The sequence below is a fragment of the Marmota flaviventris genome, chromosome 16, assembly GCF_047511675.1.
Source record: "Marmota flaviventris isolate mMarFla1 chromosome 16, mMarFla1.hap1, whole genome shotgun sequence".
In the NCBI taxonomy this organism is placed as follows: Eukaryota; Metazoa; Chordata; class Mammalia; order Rodentia; family Sciuridae; genus Marmota; species Marmota flaviventris.
The window spans coordinates 71,342,553-71,360,868 of record NC_092513.1 but is presented as its reverse complement, the minus strand read 5'-3'; the positions used below and the strand labels follow the sequence as shown (position 1 = coordinate 71,360,868).

At 45.0% G+C, this 18,316-nt stretch overlaps 1 protein-coding gene across 2 annotated transcripts; it reads left to right on the top strand.

Annotated features, from left to right (window-relative positions):
- The first annotated feature begins 4,942 nt into the window (after positions 1-4,942).
- Positions 4,943-17,848, top strand: Prxl2c (peroxiredoxin like 2C). Of its 2 annotated transcripts, XM_027955845.2 has the most exons (6): positions 4,943-5,251; positions 5,478-5,546; positions 7,449-7,502; positions 7,870-7,975; positions 13,755-13,886; positions 15,496-17,848. In XM_027955845.2, exons 1-6 carry the CDS (start codon positions 5,060-5,062, stop codon positions 15,621-15,623), a joined length of 681 nt encoding a protein of 226 aa, XP_027811646.1. In that variant the 5' UTR covers positions 4,943-5,059; the 3' UTR covers positions 15,624-17,848. The 2 variants fall into 2 exon arrangements, with proteins under 2 accessions (XP_027811646.1, XP_027811645.1); XM_027955844.3 differs by lacking the exon at positions 13,755-13,886 and having other exon boundaries at positions 4,958-5,251.
- The last annotated feature ends 468 nt before the right edge of the window (positions 17,849-18,316 follow it).

The window sequence follows — 18,316 nt, the reverse complement described above, 5'->3', positions numbered from 1 at the left end:
ATTAGTTTTAAAAGACAATGGGAAAAGGAAATCTAATTGCCACTACAAGGTATCGATCAGCTTTTTGTTGCTGTAGGAAAACAAAACAAAATAAAAACCCTTAAAGGAATGAAGCTTTACTCTGGCTCATGGTTTCAGAGGTGTCAGTCCATAGTAACTTGACCTAGAGAGAGAGAATATGAAGGGTTCAGGAACCAAATATAGCCTTCTAGGGAATTTTCCCAAGGACATACTTCCTCCAGCTAGACCCCACCTCCCAAATTATGAATCCACCCATTGATTAATCCAAGGATGATGTCAGATCCCCCTTTATGCAATCACCTTCCAAAGGCCCCAGCTCTGAACACGACTGTGGGTCAAACCTTCAGTGCACGAGCTTTGGGGACATTTCATATCCAACCCACAACATACACTATCAAAACATTATAATTTTTACTTGCTTACACCATAGATTAATTTAGAGTTGGCCTTTTACAACCATGGTTTATTGATTTATAACTTAAAATATTTATTGCTTTATTTAAGTCAAGACCCAGTCAAGTGTGTTTTTCAGCATTGTTTGCTATTTTAATATTTCTAAATTTTGTGCATGTAAAATTTTTCCCTTGATTGTAAACACACACAGATTTAAATTTCATAATGTTTAAAATATAAAAGAAGGAAAAATATTGTGTGCACTTGCTTTGTATATATCCCAAAGAGTCCTAAATTGTTTACCACAAATGAAGAATTGCCTGAGTATGAGATGGGATTCCAACATGAAACCACAAAACCACCATCAGCCACTGAGTCTGAGCTGTGAGGATCCGTGGAGTCAGCTCCTGGCAAGATTAGGATGGGAGGGGGCATAGAAACAATTGGAAAAATGTAGTCATTTTTTATTTGATATGAATCACTTGACTCAAATCAAAAGTTCTGTGGCATTTGTTCCCATCCAGTCATTTAACGTGTACCTAATAAGCTTCTCTGATATCTCCAGCACTGTTCAGGTGCTTGGCAGGCAGTGATGGCAACCTCGCTGAGCCCTGAGGACCACGGAGCTCACACTGTGGGCAGGGACCAGACAATAGCATCCAGTAAACACAGGATTGAGATGATTCCTAGCTCTCAACTGGACTTGATAGAAAGACACTGAGAACACTGGTAAAGCACACTTCTGGGTGTGTCTGTGGGAGTGTTTCCAAAGACAGTAGGCATGTGTGTGGGCAAAATGAGGGGGAAGACCCGTCCTGAATCTGGGCTGCAGTGGTCATTAGACTCAGGGTCCAGATGGAACAGAATCGAAGGGGAGCTGTCTGTGGGTGCAACCTCAATTCTCCCTGAGGGGCTGCACGTTTTGCTGCTGCCATTACCTGTGGGCCCTGCACTTCAGCTATTCCAGTCTCTATAAGTGGGTTCACACCAGCGGCTCTCCCAGCAGCTTCCAGGCCTGCAGCCGTAAACTGGGCTGCTTGTTGGTCAATCTCCAGCAGTGGGTGGAGATAGAAGTTGGGGAGGGACAGTGGGAACAGCCTTTATTAGGGTGTCATCCTGGAGGCCGTCTCCTGGGGGCTGCACATTGGCTAGTTTAAATAAAACATGAGAAGGGACACGGACATATTAGATGACCCTGGTGTTAAGCATGCTGGGCTTGGGATCCATGGGATGAAGAGCAGGTGGGCTTTAATCACAAACAGCCACACAGAGAGGGGAAGTTAACTAGACCGTAGGTGACAGGAGATGACTGCATTTCCAGTAACTAACATCAGGTCTAAAAATGGCTTAAACAAATTTATGCCCCCATGTGTCAGGAACAGTAAGGAATTTAATGAATTTATTTAAAAATTCATGTAAAGAGAGCATAATACAATGATGAAAAGTGTCATCTGGGAAAATGTATCACAAGTAGGAGTGACACTCAGGAGACTGCCACGTGCAAGCTCTGGCACTAGTGCAAACAACAAGAAAGAAATGACCTGATGGTGCAAGGTCACAGCATGACAGTTGCTGAAATATTAAAGAATTTAAATTTCATATAAGGTCTATGGAAATACTAGGTTTCTAAGCCGGACATCATTTTTGTCAGCCCAGAGATAAATCGGATGCTTTATGTAAAAAGCAAGTCTAGTTTGGAGTAAGAATAACTGGGGCATGAAGAAGCAGGGTTCTAACTTTGGGTAATGTCTTTAGACAGTGAAAATAAGAAACGACTGTGTGCAAAGAAAAACAACAAGAGTCAGGGAGAGAGCAGTATGGAGATGACTGAGATGAAGAGAGTCAGAGCTTAAAAGCGACTTTTGGTTGCCTTCTATAGGAGTAGGACCGCAGGACAGTTATGGAAGAAGTAGAAAAACATAAGATTTTTGAGTTGTAAGAGAAAAATTGAGGTTTCATTTGGCCATTTTGTGAACAAACAGACCATAGACCTGCAGTGGAGACACCCTGAAAGAGGAACAAGGCTGCGGGATAAAGGAACAGGGCTTATGTGGTGGGGATGAGGGAGACACTGAGGGTAGAACTGGGTGGAAAGAACAGACAGGGGACAGTGTTCAGAGACAAGCCAGGAAGGCGGGAAGACTTGGAAATAAAAGTCATTCACAAGTATTCATTGTAGACTGATTATGTGCCACGTTTAGGTTGCAGATCCACAAATTTAAAGTAGGCCAACAGAATGTGAAGTCTATAGGGAAACGACAAGAGGGAATTCTGATCACATCCAAGGTGGAAGGGATTTCAGGAACCACGTTTAGTTCAAGGGAGGGAGAAAATGGACTGGAGAAGGAAGCAGTGCTTCTGAAGTTTTCAGTTATCACAGATAAGTGGAGACTCTGAAATATGATTTCAGGAGTAAGAAGAGTGGGGAAGTGCTTAGGAGAAAAATAAAGCAAGGGGAGAAAGGGGTTGCTTGAAGTGAAGAGTGCCCTTTAAAATTGATGATCCCAGAAGGCCCTACTGAGAAGACGACATGATGACAGCTCAATTTTTAAAGACATTGAGACCAATGTGTATCATGTATCTCCTACTAACTGTGCTTTCATTTCTAGCCTTTATACATGAAAACTAATAATAAAAACAAGGACTAAGGAAGTTATGAAGACAAAAGAACTTAAATGTTCTCTGGTCCAGTCCTGGAAATCTTGGGCAAAAGGTCCAACAATGAGACACCCCAGTGATCAACCAACTTCCTCATCCAGGGCCAACTGGACTTCATATAGGCTACAGATGCTGTGGCCACCTGCCAGACACAGGAAGTGCCATCAGAATCCAGTGTTTAGCTTTAAATGTAAAATGACCTGGGATGTAAGAAAGGCAGCTGGAGGGGAGAGCAGGATGAAAAGTTATCACTGGAGTGTAAAAATCCACAGTCTCTTGAAAAACAGGAGGTGAGAAAGAAGGACCCCAACCTGACCCACAGAGATGAACTGGCACTCAGTCCCAGGGGACTTGCCCACCACAAGAGAACAAATGGAAGTGGGGACAACTAAAGGTATATTTCTTCAAATGAGAGACCATAAGTGACCCCTGGGAAGACTGTACACCCATAGTACTTAGTCACTGAGGAACTGGGGGAGGAGGGAGACAATCCTTGTGCTCTAGGGGATAAAATGCTGGTTGTACCCAATCTGGGTGTCCCTGACCACCAGGTACCTGATCTTGCAAGATTGTTATTAAAGTAAATCCTCCCTTTTTGCTATACTTTGTGTCTCTTAGGCCATTCTCTGAGTTTGGACAGGAGAGTGCGTTTCTCACAGAGGTTAATACAAAACAGATGCTGAGGGTGGGGTGTGCAGCTCACTGCTAGAGCACTTGCCCGGTGTGCAGGAGGCCCGGTTTCATCCCCAGTACCACAAAAAGCAAAAGTCTGATGCTCAACCATCAAACTCCATTGCCATCCATCACCACCCTTCACCTCAGTGGATCATCTCACCTGAGTGTATGGTAGGTAACTAGTCTTAGCAACCTTTTGAATAGAACACATGGACTCCTGAAATATGTTTCTAAAATAGATTTATCGTGCCCACTGTTTGAAAGCAGAGTTTTTCTAAAGTGACCAAAATGTTTCATATTTCAAGAGCTGTGGATGACAGATGAATAAGGAGTCAAAATCGCCCAAACTGTGGATAGGAGACATACCGTGATGGAGGAGACACTAATGGCATAATCTAGCGGGTGGGTAACAGAGTCTTCACTGTGACATTTTTTCATAATGGAAATTTTTAATTGAGCCGTTCACGTAAGACGTCGTGTCTGAGTCACACCATATGTTAATGCGCCCCGCCACCAAAAAAAAGCACCTGCATTTAGGAGGGGTGGGTTAAAAACGGAACAGGACAATTTACTTGGCAATAGACACGATGGTCCTGCATAGGAAATCCCTCTTCACTTGCTCGGTAACGAGTTTTCCTGAATAAAACTAAAACGGATTCACACAGCTATGCACGCGGGGCGGTCCTACCAGGAAGAGCTCAGCCTGAAAACGCGCTGGCTGCGGCACTCGGAGGAAAGAGACCGCATCAGCTCGCCCGAATCCCGCGTGCAGGTCAGGCTCGGGCACGGCCCCGCCCTCCGCCCCGCCCCAGGCACGGCCCCGCCCTCCGCCCCGCCCCAGGCACGGCCCCCGCCCTGCCCAGCCCCGCCCTACTCGGGCATGGCCCCGCCCCCGCTCCCCGCCCCCGCCCGGCTCAGGCAAGGCCCCGCTCAGTGCGCCCTCCACTACGCGACCTCATCCCAGTGAGCCGCGCTCCGCCTCGCTCCGCCCCTATTAGGCTCCGCCCCGTGTCTCGCCCCGCCCCTCTCGGACACTGCCCCCGTCTCTCAGGCACTGGCCCGCCTCTCGCCCCGCCCCCTCCACCCCGTGCGCCCTCCCTTACGCTACTTCAGTCCCGAGGGCCGCGTTCCGTCTCGCTCGGTCCCTGTCAGGCTCCGCCCCGTGCCTCGCCCCTCAGCCCTGCCCCGCCCCGTGCGTCCTTCCCCGCGGGTTCAGCCCAGAGTGCGGCGCTCTCCGGGTCCCTTCCCCCCCGGTGCGCTGTGGCCCCGCATCGGGCTAGAGCGGACCCCGGGCTCTCGGACGCAGGTCCTGATGGCCGCGCCCGTTACTCAGCAGGTCAGCGGCGGCGCCGCCCCGTCCCCGAGCCCGGCGCTGGCCGGCCCTGAGAGCGGGCAGCCCCTGGCGCCCTCCGTGGCCGAGCTGCCCGTGCTGGACGCCACGGGGAAGAGGCTGCCCTTCGGCGCACTGTTCCGGGAGCGACGCGCCGTGGTGGTCTTCGTGCGGGTGAGCGCGGCGACCAAGAGGGGGTGGCTTCCGCAGGACCTGGCGCCTGCGAACGGGCCGGCCGGGCCTGGCCTTCCGGTGTCCGCCGCTCCGCAGCGAGGCCACTTCCCAGCCAGCGGCGGCGCAGCAAGGACATCCTGCCCCCCTCGAGCGCGGCATTTCCTACGGGCCCTCCTGGCCGCGGCGCCGCCTTGCTAACTCGCCCTGTTGCTGTGTTGGGTTTCAGCATTTCCTGTGTTACATCTGCAAGGAATACGTGGAGGACCTGGCTAAAGTCCCCGAGCGACTCCTACAAGTAAGTTTTCCGACAGTGGGTGGCAGAGTGTCCTGCCTCAGGACGGAGTGAGTGGCGCCTGTCGTTTATAACCGCCGGAGTGAAGTGTGGAGGGTGCATGACCTGCATTCCCAAATCTTCCATTTCCTCCCATTTCTCCAACCCCTCAAAAAGGGAGGAAAGAAGTTAGAGACGTTTTATCCTAACTTATTGCAACTTGCTTGTAAACAGTGCTACCTAGTAATTACCTAGTAATGTGCCTAGTAAATGTTGAGTGATAATGCTCCAAATCAAGTGCTGGAAATTGGTTGTTTGTTTGTTTTTTGTTTTTGGTACTGAGGATTGAACCCAGGGGTGCTTAACCATTGAGCCTCATCCTCAGCCTTTTTTTTTTTTGTATTTTATTTAGAGGCAAGGTTTCGCTGAGTTGTTAAGTGCCTCGCTAAGTTGCTGAGGCTGGCTTTGAACTCATGATCCTCCTGCCTCTGCCTCCTAAACCACTGGGATTACAGGCGTGTGCCACTGTGCCCAGCTGGAAATTGATATTGTTGTCCCTTTATTTGTGTTATGCCGCCAAATAGTTGTTACTTGTAGGAAAATTGTAATGTATCTTTTTTTTTTTTAAGAGAGAGAGGGAGAGAGAATTTTTTAATATTTATTTTTTAGTTTTTGGTGGACACAACATCTTTATTTTATTTTTATGTGGTGCTGAGGGTCAAACCCAGCGCCCTGCGCATGCCAGGCGAGCCACATGTCCAGCCCCTGTAATGTATCTTACAGATGCCAATTTGTATTTGTTAATAGACTGCAAGTTTCACTACTCTGTTTTTCTTCAGGTATTACATAGGTTTGGTCCCAGGTAAGCTTTTTAAGTGAAGATATTAGATAGGCTTTGTAAAACTAAGGTCTGTTTTCAGTAGACCTTATCTATTGGAATGAAAAAATAAATAAAATTGCTCATTAAATAAGCCTGCTTGTGTGTTGTGGTTTTTAATTTTTTAATTATCTTTGTTTTTGCAGTACTTGGGATTAATCTACATCCCCATTGTATCTAGTGGCTTGGGAGGCAGGAGGATCACAAGTTCATAGCCAGCCTCTGCAATTTAGTGAGGCCCTGAGCAACTCAGCAAATTTTGAGACTAGTATTCTTAAGTTTTCCAGGCTGTCCTCAAAATTACAGTCCTCCTGCTTCCTCTACCTGAGTAGCTGGGATTATAGGCATGTGTCACCCATGCCTGAGGAATACATCATTTTGAAATTTTTTTTTTTAATTTTTCCTCTGCATGCCCTTTTATTCTCTCTCTCTCTCTCTCTCTCTGTGTGTGTGTGTGTGTGTGTGTGTGTGTTTCCCAAGAGCTGGGGATCCAACCCAGGCCTCACCCATGCTAGTCAGTACTCTGCCACTGAGCCACATCCCCAACTCACCTTTGTCCTTTTTTTAATTGGATACTTTGTTTTCTTGCTATTTAATTGTTTGAGCTTCTTATATTTTTTGGATTTGGGTTCCCTATTAGATACAGAGTTTATTGTTTCTCCCAAACCCTGGGCTTTCTCTTCACTCTAATTATTTCCTTTGCTGTGCAGAAGCTTTATAATACAACCTGCCTATGTTTGCTTTTGTTGCTTGTGTTTTGGGGTCATATCCAAGAAATCATTGCCCAATCTAATGTCATTGAGCTTTTCCCTGTTTTCTTCTAATACTTTTACAACTTTAGTCTTCCATTTAAGTCTTGGAATTTTTACTTAGCAAATGAATCATCTAAGTTGATCAGACATTTTAGAACAAGTTTCTTTATGTTGCACACAATCTTGCTGTTCCATTCTGCTAGAAGCCTATAGGTGGCATTAGAATGAAACAAAAGTGGGATTAGGGGAAGACTAGGAAACAATTCTGTTAACATGCACATTTTTTTTCTCCTAAAGGAAGCAAATGTCACCCTTATAGTGATTGGACAGTCATCCTACCATCATATTGAGGTAAATATCTACCAAATTGGGAAACTCAGAGACTAAATTTGTTTCAGGTTTAAGTGCTATACATCTGTACCTAGTGGCTTAGGAGGCAGGAGGATCATAAGTTCAAAGCCAGCCTCTGCAATTTAGTGAGGCCCTGAGAAACTCAGCAAAACCCTGTCTCTAAATAAAATATTTAAAAGGGCTAAGGCTATGACTCAGTGGTTAAGCACTCCTGGGTTTAGTCCCCAGTACCAAATAAAATAAAGTTTCAGTTGTAAAAATTATGTTAATAGAACAGTGAGTATAGGCTAAATTGGCTGAAGTTAGATTATCATTACTTTTTTTTCCTCATTTTTTCTTATAAAAATTCCAACTATTCTCTCTTCAGCCTTTCTGCAAACTGACTGGGTATTCCCATGAAATCTATGTTGATCCTGAGAGAGAAATTTATAAAAGACTGGGAATGAAAAGAGGTGAAGAAATTGCCTCCTCAGGTAAGACAGCATGTTTCAAATAGAATAAGGCAGTGGTGTGTTTTCACATCTGTGTATATGTGCATAGGGAAGCAAATGGTAAATTCCTAAGTCAGGCTACTGCTTATGATTCTGGTAAATGATCCAGCTATCCCACACGGAAAGACTTGTTCTCTGAACGTAATGATGTTTTAGCTTTCTGTTGCTATGACAAAATTCCTGAGATAATCAACTTATCAGGAAGAATGGTCTACATTGGCTCGTGGTTTCAGAGGTTTTAGTCCATGGTTGTTTGGCTTCATTGCTTTTGGACCTGTGTTGAGGTGGCACATCATGGAAGAGAGCATGCACTGGAGGAAACCTCTTCATCTCATGGCAGCCAGGAAGCAAAATAGAGGAAAGGGCCAGGATCCCCATGTCCCTTCAAGGGCACCGCCCACCCTTCCCCTTGCTAATGATGTAACTTCCTTCCATGAAGACCCACCTTCTACTTTCTACCACCTCCCAACACCACAGGCTGGCAACCAAGCCTTCAGTACATGGGTCTTTGGGGGTCCCTTACAAACCTTGGCAAATGGCATGGAAGGATATTGGCAATGTACTTTTGAAAGAAAAGGCAGTTGCAGAACAGTATTTTCAATATGACTGCATTTTTGTAAAAGCAAAAATAATTTTCACAAACATAAAGATTTGGGTGTGAAAGCATGCGTGTGTATGTGTGCATGATGAAAAAGGTTATAAGAAAGATTACAGCATTTTTGCCCCAAAAATGGAAGTGAAAAAATTGACTTTTTAAAAAATATTTTTTAGTTGGAGATGGACATAATAACCTTTATTTATTTTTATGTGGTGCTAAGGATTGAATCCAGTGCCTCACATGTGCTAGGCGAGCGCTCTACCCCTGAGCCCCAGCCCAGAGAAAATTGACTTTTGTAATTTTTACAAGTGTGTTTTACTTTTGTAATTAAAAGAAAACAGCATGAAGCTTACATATTTTCATATCTCAGCACCACACCTGGGACACTCCATGTCCTTGAACTGAAGAGAACTGCGGATCCTTTGAGACCCAGCACAGAGAGGTTCTTCATAGCTCTCCAGGTGGAGGAATTGCTTTCTTGGGTGCAACAGCCCCTGTCTCCACAACTGCTCTTACTGCGCTGAGGAGCCAGGTGGCACTGTGCAGCTAGTTGAAGATTGTCATAGCTCCACATTCCCCACCTGACCACGATTCCTGGTGATTAATGGAGCTTAGTAATTGCAGTCAAAACCAGTGTGTGTGCTTTGGGTAGGAATAACTCAGTTTCTGAAATGCAGAATAAGGCAACTCATACTCAGAATCATGCGCCACCAATACTATTTTGAGCTCTTGTCTCTGACACCCACTGTGGTGGATGCTCCCTGGAGAACAGAGATGAATGAGCCCTGCCTTCCAGAGATTTCCATACTGCATAAGGGCTTGTGGTAGAGAAGTGTGTGCTGGGGGCCTGCCTCAGCATCACGAGAGGAAAGGGATCTAGATGGCTTCTCCCAGGAGGGATGTCTCAGTGTCCCCTGAAGGAGCTGGCTGGTGGAGGGAGGGCGAGCAGGGTGCTCAGGACACAGATACATGTGCAGGTACACAGAGGCAGGACTGGAGAAGTGCAGGTCCCTGCCTCTGGCCAGACTCTCAGAGCCAGCTGGAGAATTGGTGTGAGCCAAGAGGTGGGTCGGGCTGATGCACAGTGATATGGAGTGACATTCCAAGGATTGTGGATCTGTTCTGAAAGAACTGGGGGAGTCGATCAAGTGTCGAAACAGCAAAGTGAGACAGACACATCCCAGTGTGGGGGAGGAACTGGAACCAGCCCAACCAGATCCAGTGATGTCAGTGAGAAGGTTCTGGTAATTAACTAGAGAGAAATGGGAGGCCTCCAGAGGAGATGGAGAGGTATGATGGACTTGAGAGCCATTCACGAGGTAGAATTGCCCTGATCCCTTTGCTGATATTTTACTTTTATTTTTTATTTTTTCTTAATTTTATTTATGTATTTATTCTTTTGTTTATTTATTTATTTATTTAGTACTGGGGATTGAACCCAGAGGCCCTAAACCACTGAGCCACATCCCCACACCTTATTTATATTTTATTACAGACAGGATCTCACTGAGTTGCTTAGGACCTCACTAAGTTGCTGAGGCTCACAATCCTCCTGTCTTAAGCCTCCCGAGCCGTTATTTTGTATTTTTATTTCTACTTGTGGTACTGGGGACTAGCCCAGGGGCACTCTATCACTGAGCTATGTCCCTAGCCCTTTTCTGTATTTTATTTTGAGACAGGGTCTCCTTAAGCCCAGGCTGGCCTTGAATTTTTGATCCTTCTGCCTCAGCCTCCCCAGTAGCTGGAATTACAGGTGTGCACCACCATACCCAGCTCACTAGTGATTTTAAAGAAAGCAACCTAAGCTGGGCGTGGCGGTGCACACCTGTGGTCCCAGTCGCTGAGGAAGCTAAGGCAGGAGGGTCAAAGTTTAAGACTAGTCTCAGCAACTTGAGGAGATCCTATCTCAAAATAAAAAAAATTAAAAGGTCTGGGGATAGAGAACCCTGGGTTCAATCCCCAGTGCTGCAAAAAGAAGAAGAGGACAGAAGTAAGAAGGGAAGAAACACAGACTTTATTAAAACTGATGATGAGCTAGTTTAAGCTTGAGCGCTTGATCTGACCTTCCCCCTGCCTCTACCTCCCTCCCTCTGTCCTGCCCCCACCCCCAGCCCTGCAGTGGAGGAGATGGCAGTAGATCTGCCAGAAAGGGCAGACTGTGGCCCTTTCCTCCTGGCACACTATTTTCAGGTGCTGTGACAGAGTCTCAGCATGTGTAAGGTCTGCTTATCATTTAGCACTTTAGATATAAACTGTGAGTTTCACTTTAGTAGCACCTCATCCATTGCCACAATAAAGGTATGGAGTTGCAAAGAAAATAGGTGAATTCTAAACCAAATGCATGCTTCTAATTATGAGAAGGTATGTTCAAATCTTTTAATGTGCTTTAACTTAAATATACTTTATATAATATGTATAGGTATAAAGCTTACACTGTAAATATTATATAAACCATTATATTATAGATTTTATGAAATTATATTGTATAATATGCATTTGGGGGGTACTAGGGATCAAATCTAAGGGTGCCCTACCACTGATCTACAGCCTTTTTTCGGGGTAGCTGGGTCTTGCTAAATTAGTTGCCCACACTGGCCTTGAATTTGGCCATTCTCCTGCCTCAGCCTGGGGAGCTACTGGGATTGCAGGGGTGCACCACTGTGCCTGGCACATGTTTTGCTTTATAGTGTTAAAGTACTGTCTTGACAAGCAGAAAATATTAGATTTTCACAAAATACTTTTTTAAAAGCTTGAACCTGTATAAAGTATAAAGCATAAATATCAGAATTGTCCTCACAGTAGTCTTATTTGAAAATTAAGGCACTTAAAATACATTATACAGTTATAATTTAGAGTTAACAGTACCCACTTTATAAAGACAAAGAATAAGAAAATAAGACCATTAAATTGTTTTAAATTGTTTTAAAGTCAAAAAACAGGAGTTTTACACATAAGAACTAAATTCAAACTAGCAAAATTAGATCATGCCTAATGGGAACGATTGTTCAGCTCTAGGCTTTGGCATCTCCTTTAACTGAATTTCTATTGACATAAGATCTGGATTTCTGAACATTTATTTTAGATATAGAATCCTGTAAAACAAATTTGATGTTTTACTCATGTCTCTGAGTCAGCTCGCCTGTTCTTGTTTCGTGGTAAGATGAATGTCACAGTCACAATGTAAACATGGAAGAAATCAAAGAGCTGGAAGAAGCAGGGAAATAATATGAATCTGGAACTATCAGGAAGCCAGTGGGTCAAGAGCTGCATCATCAATGTGATATTATTCTGCATATATTTTGGTTTTCATCCACAGTTCCTGGCTCATAGCTGCCTTAAGGCAGGTCATAGGAACCAAAAATATACTCTAACCTCCCCGCCCGTGCTGTGTTGGAGCTGGCCATAAAGAAGTTCTCTTTTCTACCTGACCTGATAGTAGATCATGAGACCCCATTTGGGAAGGGGTCCTGCCCGGAAGGAAGGCTGCACAGAGTCCTGGAAGAATCTGGACAGGCCGTGCTGGCTTCCCCCACCGCCTGTCAGCACCAGATCCAGCCCTCTACAGAGTTGCCTGCTTCAGGCGTGTCCATGCAGTGAAGTCTCCATAAAAACTCGGGAGCTTCACGTGGCCACACACGTGCAGGTTTCTAGAGGGTAGGGTGTGCAGAGGCCCAGGAGGCTCTGTGCACCCTCCCCTGTACCCGCCCTGGCCATCTCTTCATCTGTGTCCCCTGTGGCATCTTTTATGATAAACTGGCAAGAGTCAGGACGCATCCCGACTCTTGTGTGAGCCACGCAAGCTCCTGAAGGAACCTGAGGAGGCCCGGGGAACCTTGGTTTGTAGCCAGGCAGTCACAGCTCAGGGCAAACGTCGGGGACTGACTGGCATCTGAATTGGCGCCTGTCTCGGGACTTGCACCCTCGGCCTGGGGGACCTGATGCTGTCTCCTTCGGACAGTGACAGGGTTGCATTGCATTGGAGGACACCCCCGTCGTTGGTGCAGGATGGCTCCCCTGGCGTGTGGGAGAAGCTCCGCCAGTGGGCAGCAGAAGTGGTCTGAGCTGTGAGAGGCCAGAGCGAGCAGAGCTGAGGTCAAGTCTGAGTTCGTTTTTCCTACTCAGTTGTCAGTGAAAAGCTAAAGGCGAGACGTAAAAGAGACACCAGGAAAATCAGTTGTGGGAGTAGTACAGGGGCTCTGTGGGGAGAGGGGCTCTGTGGGGAGAGGGACGTCAGTGGGAGCAGAAGCAGACCCCCGACGGGGGAGGAAGAGCGGAGGGCAGCTGCCTCTGCCTCTCTGGGCCTCTCTAGGCCTGACGCTGCAGGCTGTCCCCTGTTTGAACTCTGAGGCAGGGCATTCCCATCCAGGCCCTGGGGCCAGCCCTTCCCAGGTCCTGCTCTGTCCTTGCCCCCAAGCCTCACCCCAGGGAGAGGACGTGGAAGCCGCCTCTGGCCTTCTCTGGAGCCCGGGGCCCCTGGCGAGCTTCTCACTCACTGGTTAGAACAGAGTCCCACGCCGCACGCACCCAGCTGTGAGGACGCTGGACAGTGTAGGTCAGCTACAGCCCAGTGAGAGGAAACGGCTCTTTGACCGACATTTAACCACCGGGCCACAGCGTGCCCAGAACAGGGCCGGAGCAGCCACTAGTGGGTGAGACTGAAGAGCAGAGTGGGAGTCGGTGGCAGTGCTGCCGCTGAGAACTCCTCCCTGTTGCCTGCTGGGGTCAGACACTGCTCCGGGCTCTCCCCTGAGCGCAGTCCAGCCTGAGGCTGACAGGCTTCTGTGGCAGAAAGGGACCTGGGTCTGTCTGTCATCACTTCTTTGAGAGCAGATGTTCTCACCAAGGACATTATCCCCTTGCTAAGGGGGCATTTGGCATTTTCTGGAGACACAGTTGGTTGTTGCAGCTTGGCAAACAGTGCCGAGAGCGCGCGTGCCGGGTGTCAAAAGCTGCTGAGCACCCAGCCCCACGCGGACAAAGGATCATCTGGGCCAGAATGTCAATACTGAAACCGTTCTTTGAAGAAAAGGAAAAAGGACAAATGAAATACGAAGTGAGATGTGACATAAGAAAGCGAATGTCTTGTAGAAATGCCAGCATCGTCTCCTTAACATTTAATGGCGTGTGTAATGACTGCATCTAAAGACACTCTTAACGTTCCAGGACAGAGCCCCCACGTCAAGTCAAATCTGCTCTCAGGAAGCCTTCAGAGCCTGTGGCGGGCAGTGACTGGCCCTCTTTTTGACTTCCAAGGAGACCCAGCCCAGCAAGGCGGGACCCTCATTGTAGGTCCAGGTGAGCATGAAAGCCCAGATCCAGCCGTGTGCACTTCCTGTGCCTCTTACATGTCCCAAGGCCACCTGTTTTCTCTGTAAAGCAGACAGCATATAAAAGCGGGCACCTGGACCTCACTCAGGATGCCGTACTCTCGCGGGGCATCTTTTGTTTTCAGAGGCTTCTGTTCTTTGGCATCTGTGTGTTTGATGAGTGTGCCTGTCATTCCATGCCCCAGGGACTGCAGGGCTCGGGACAGGGGAAGCCAGCTGTGAGATGCTGATTTGTTTATGGCTATTTCACGCTTTAAAAAGCTCAGCAGAGGCCAGGAGTGTAGCTCAATGAGAGCATGTGCTTAGCGTGTGTTCAGCACCCACCACAAAAGAAAAGAAATAGCTCATTGGAGGTGAACGTTTCTGAACAGGAGGAAATCCTTAACACTTTCTGTCAGTGAAAAACTCTGTCTAGTCATTTATAGCTAACGAAACTGCAGGACTTGCAGTGTTCGAAAGCAAGTCTGTGCAGGGCAGCTCATTCAGTAAGAGCTACCATAAGCCGGGCATGGTGGCACCTGGTGTGCACGCCTAATAATCCCAGCGGCCTGGGAGGCTGAGCAGGAGAATCACAAGTTCAAAGCCAGCCTTAGCAACGTAGGAAGGCCCTAAGCAACTTAGTGAGACCCTATCTCAAAATAAACGGGGCTGGGGATGTGGCTCAGTGGTTAATTGCCCCTGGGTTCAGTCCCCAGTACCATAAATAGATAAATAACATAGCCATCATAAGTCACAGACTTTTAATGACTTTATTTTTTTAAATACTTTTTAGTTGTCAATGGACCTTTATTTTATTTATTTATATGCGGTGCTGAGTTTTGAGTCCAAGAATCAAAATGAACAGAACCTAGACTATAACTTGCAGCTTACTTGAGCAGATTATTAACACAAGGTCTTTTTTTTTTTTTCGGTACCAGGGATTGAATCCAGGAGCACTTTACCACTGAGCCACATCCTTAGCCCCTTTATTTTTTATTCTGAGACAGGGTCTTGTTAAGTTGCTTAGGACCTCCTTAAGTTGCTGAGCTGGCTTTGAACTTAAGATCCTCCTGCCTTAGCCTCCCGAGTTGATGGGATGTCAGGCATGTACCAGTGCACCCAGCTTGTAACAGATGGCCTTAATGCCTTATTTTTAAACCTGTTTTGGGCTTTGTTTATAAAACAGATAGCCTATTAATCATTATTTGGGCATGGATTTTTAGAAGTGATTTGTTTCATTATTACATATATTTAAGAAACAGATGTGATTTTCCAGCTTGGTATCTATGTTCAGTATTCTGCCTGTGTGACAGGACATTTTATTTAATTATATTCAATAAAACCTAATAGGTTATAATTAAAGAATCTTTCTCCTTGGATCTCATAAAACCACTCTTATTTAACCATAATTATTGTCCTGCTTTATTGCTATAATTAAAAAGTATTATGGCATTGTACAGAGAATATAATGTACTCTAGGTGATTAATTTTCCCCTTTGGACTAATTAAAAGTTGAAGCCCTTTCTTGATTCTAGTAAGAAATAAAATAAATAATAGTTAACATGCAAACCTCAGCTTTTGTTCTTATTTTCTTCTAGGTAACAACATCCATTTTATGCACCGTGATAGGAATAGGTTGGATCATAAACCCATAAACTCTGTCTTACAGCTTGTAGGAGTTCCGCATGTGAACTTCACAAGCAGACCTTCCATCATCCACGTGTGACTTGCCAGTGGTCCTTGGGAACCTGACCTTCAGTGCCAGCATGCAGCACCTTGTGCTTTCTGGGGCTGGCCCCTCCCAGCCTCTGAGGGAGGATGAGAGCAGATTCCTTCCATTTGGATCCAGGTTGAGGCTTCAGTTGTCAAAAATGTGATACATATTTTAAATTTTGTAGCTTTTTATAGCTTTTTAAAAAATAACGGAGTTAGTCTACTTTGGGCTGTGGAGAGCAGCTCAGCAGCAGAGCACTTGCTTCCCAGGAACAAGGCCCAGGGTTTACCCAGCACTGCGAAAATAAAAATAAAAATACATGCACACATACTTGTAAGTATACAGGAGAAAACTTTAAAAGTTATAGAACTCTCATGCACAAGGCCCTGGGTTCAATTCCTGGCACCACACACACCGCCCCCCCCCCAAAAAAAAATCGTAAAATTAGGAACACATTTGCTAAAATTAAATAACGTGGTCAGTTGTTCAATAAAAGATGGTTTCAGCAATTAAAACATATAAAGGAAATGGAAAATAACTCCACCATTTTATTCAATAAAAAAAGCAGGATATCAAATTCTGTAAGCAATATAACCACTTTTTTTATATGTGTATGTTTATATTTTGGTATGCTTAGGGAGAAAAACAGAGGAGAATTGCCAGTATTGTAAGATTACAGTTATTTTTGTCTTTTTCAAACTTCTCTTTATTTTCCAACTGTTCTCTAAAGAGCATGATTGACCTTTTTCTTTTCCTTTTCTTTTTTCCTTTCTTTTTTTTTTTTTTTTTTTCTTATTTTTTTTGACTAGGCAAAGATCTTTAAACACCGGAGGACAAATACCTCCTCAGAGGTGCAGATTACGAGGCTGAGGCCCGCTGGCTTCCATCCTGTTAGTGCTCTGCCCAGGCACAGACCACGCCCCTGACACCCAGCCACATCAGCTGCCTGTTACACTAGGGTTTTTTGGTGGGAAAAAAGAAGTGAAGGAGAAAAATATTTTAGGGTCTTTGGATTTTTTGTTTGTTCGTTTTTAACATGGAGCTGGGGATCAAGCCCAGGGCCTCACACATGAGAGGCAAGTGCTCTGCCACTGAGCTATATACCCGCAGCCCGTTTAAGATATTTAATTCATGTATTTAAAATATGGTCAGGGCTGGTGACATAGCTCTGTGGTAGGCACTGGCCTTGCAGGCATGAGGCTCTGGGTTCAATCCCTGGGACTACACTAAAATACATATATAGAGAGATATATATACACACACATATATTATATGTATTATATACATGTGTTTATATATATATATGTAAAAGTATGCTTTTTGAAATTTTAAGAATGTGTGAATTTTTAAAACTTTATAACAAATGTACACCATGGTTTGGTTGTACATTCCTAGACAACTACTATTTCTTACCCCCAGATTGCTCTTATTTAGAGAACTATGTCATCTTTTATTTTTCTAGAATCTTAATATTTTTGAGGGGAAGCAACCGAGAAATACTGATGAAAAATAGTTACATAAAAATAATGGTAATTAGCAAGTATAAAACCACTTTGAACTTATAATACTTTTATATAACATGAAATTACAAAAAAATCTATATTTAATGAACCCAAATATTTGTATTTTCACATCTGTATACTTGAGTGGTCATGTTTTAATCAATTAAAATGAAGTTTCTCATAAAATTTGAAAATAGACTTTTTCATGCTATTTTTAATACTGAAGAGTGGTAATTCAGAGCCCTTTGCCAATATCAAACTTAAAAATGCTGGATCATAAGCTTACAGGAAAATCTATGTAGTCATACATGTACACCACATCTTTCTAAGGTAAATAAGTATCCTTTATGTGGCTTCAGGCAGGTAGTTACATTAATAGAGTTCAGGGGTAAATTGCCCACCCAAACAAATGTGTTTTATGTAAAATCACCACTGGGTGTGGTGCCATGTTCACATATACTTGGGAGTTTGAGGCATGAGGACCACTTGAGCCCAGGAGGTGGAGACCAGCCTAAGCAACAGAGCAACTCCCCACCTCTTAAAAATGTGTGTGTGTGTGTGTGTGTGTGCGTGCGCACGCGCACGCAGGTTTATATTAACAAAACTACATATAACACATGCTGTGAACTATATAAGGATCCTCCACATCTAGTCATAATACTGGACTCAAAACTCTGAACAATCTCCCTGTGATATGTGCATAGATATACTGGATAAGAGGATAATACCATAACATTTTGTGGTGTTGATTCTTTGCCAGGTCAAATCCAGGTGTTTTGTGTACACTGGGTAGCATTATCATCAGTATTCCCATTTTACAAAGAAACATCCTTTTTTAAGTTGAGCTTACAATAAAGTGAGGAAGCTTCCACCGAGGCCAAAAACATTCTCAGAAATGAGACTGATGACCACGTTTGACACCGTGGACTGCCCTGAGGAGCTGGGATTCGTCCAAGAAACCGAGCAGGCTGTTCCTTGGCCTTCTCCAGTGCCTGGCACAGCAGAGTTAAAACTATGACTCCTGATTCAAGGACAGCCTACAACTGTGCCTGAGACCTGAGACAAGGGCTGCAGCCTTGTAAGAATACCATCAAATCCATCCCTAGGCCGAGGAACCCAGTGAGGAAATTTGTTGTAAAGAATCTATGATGAACTTCTAGGGAAACAAGACTCAGTGAAATGAGAGTGTAAGTTTAATTTTTA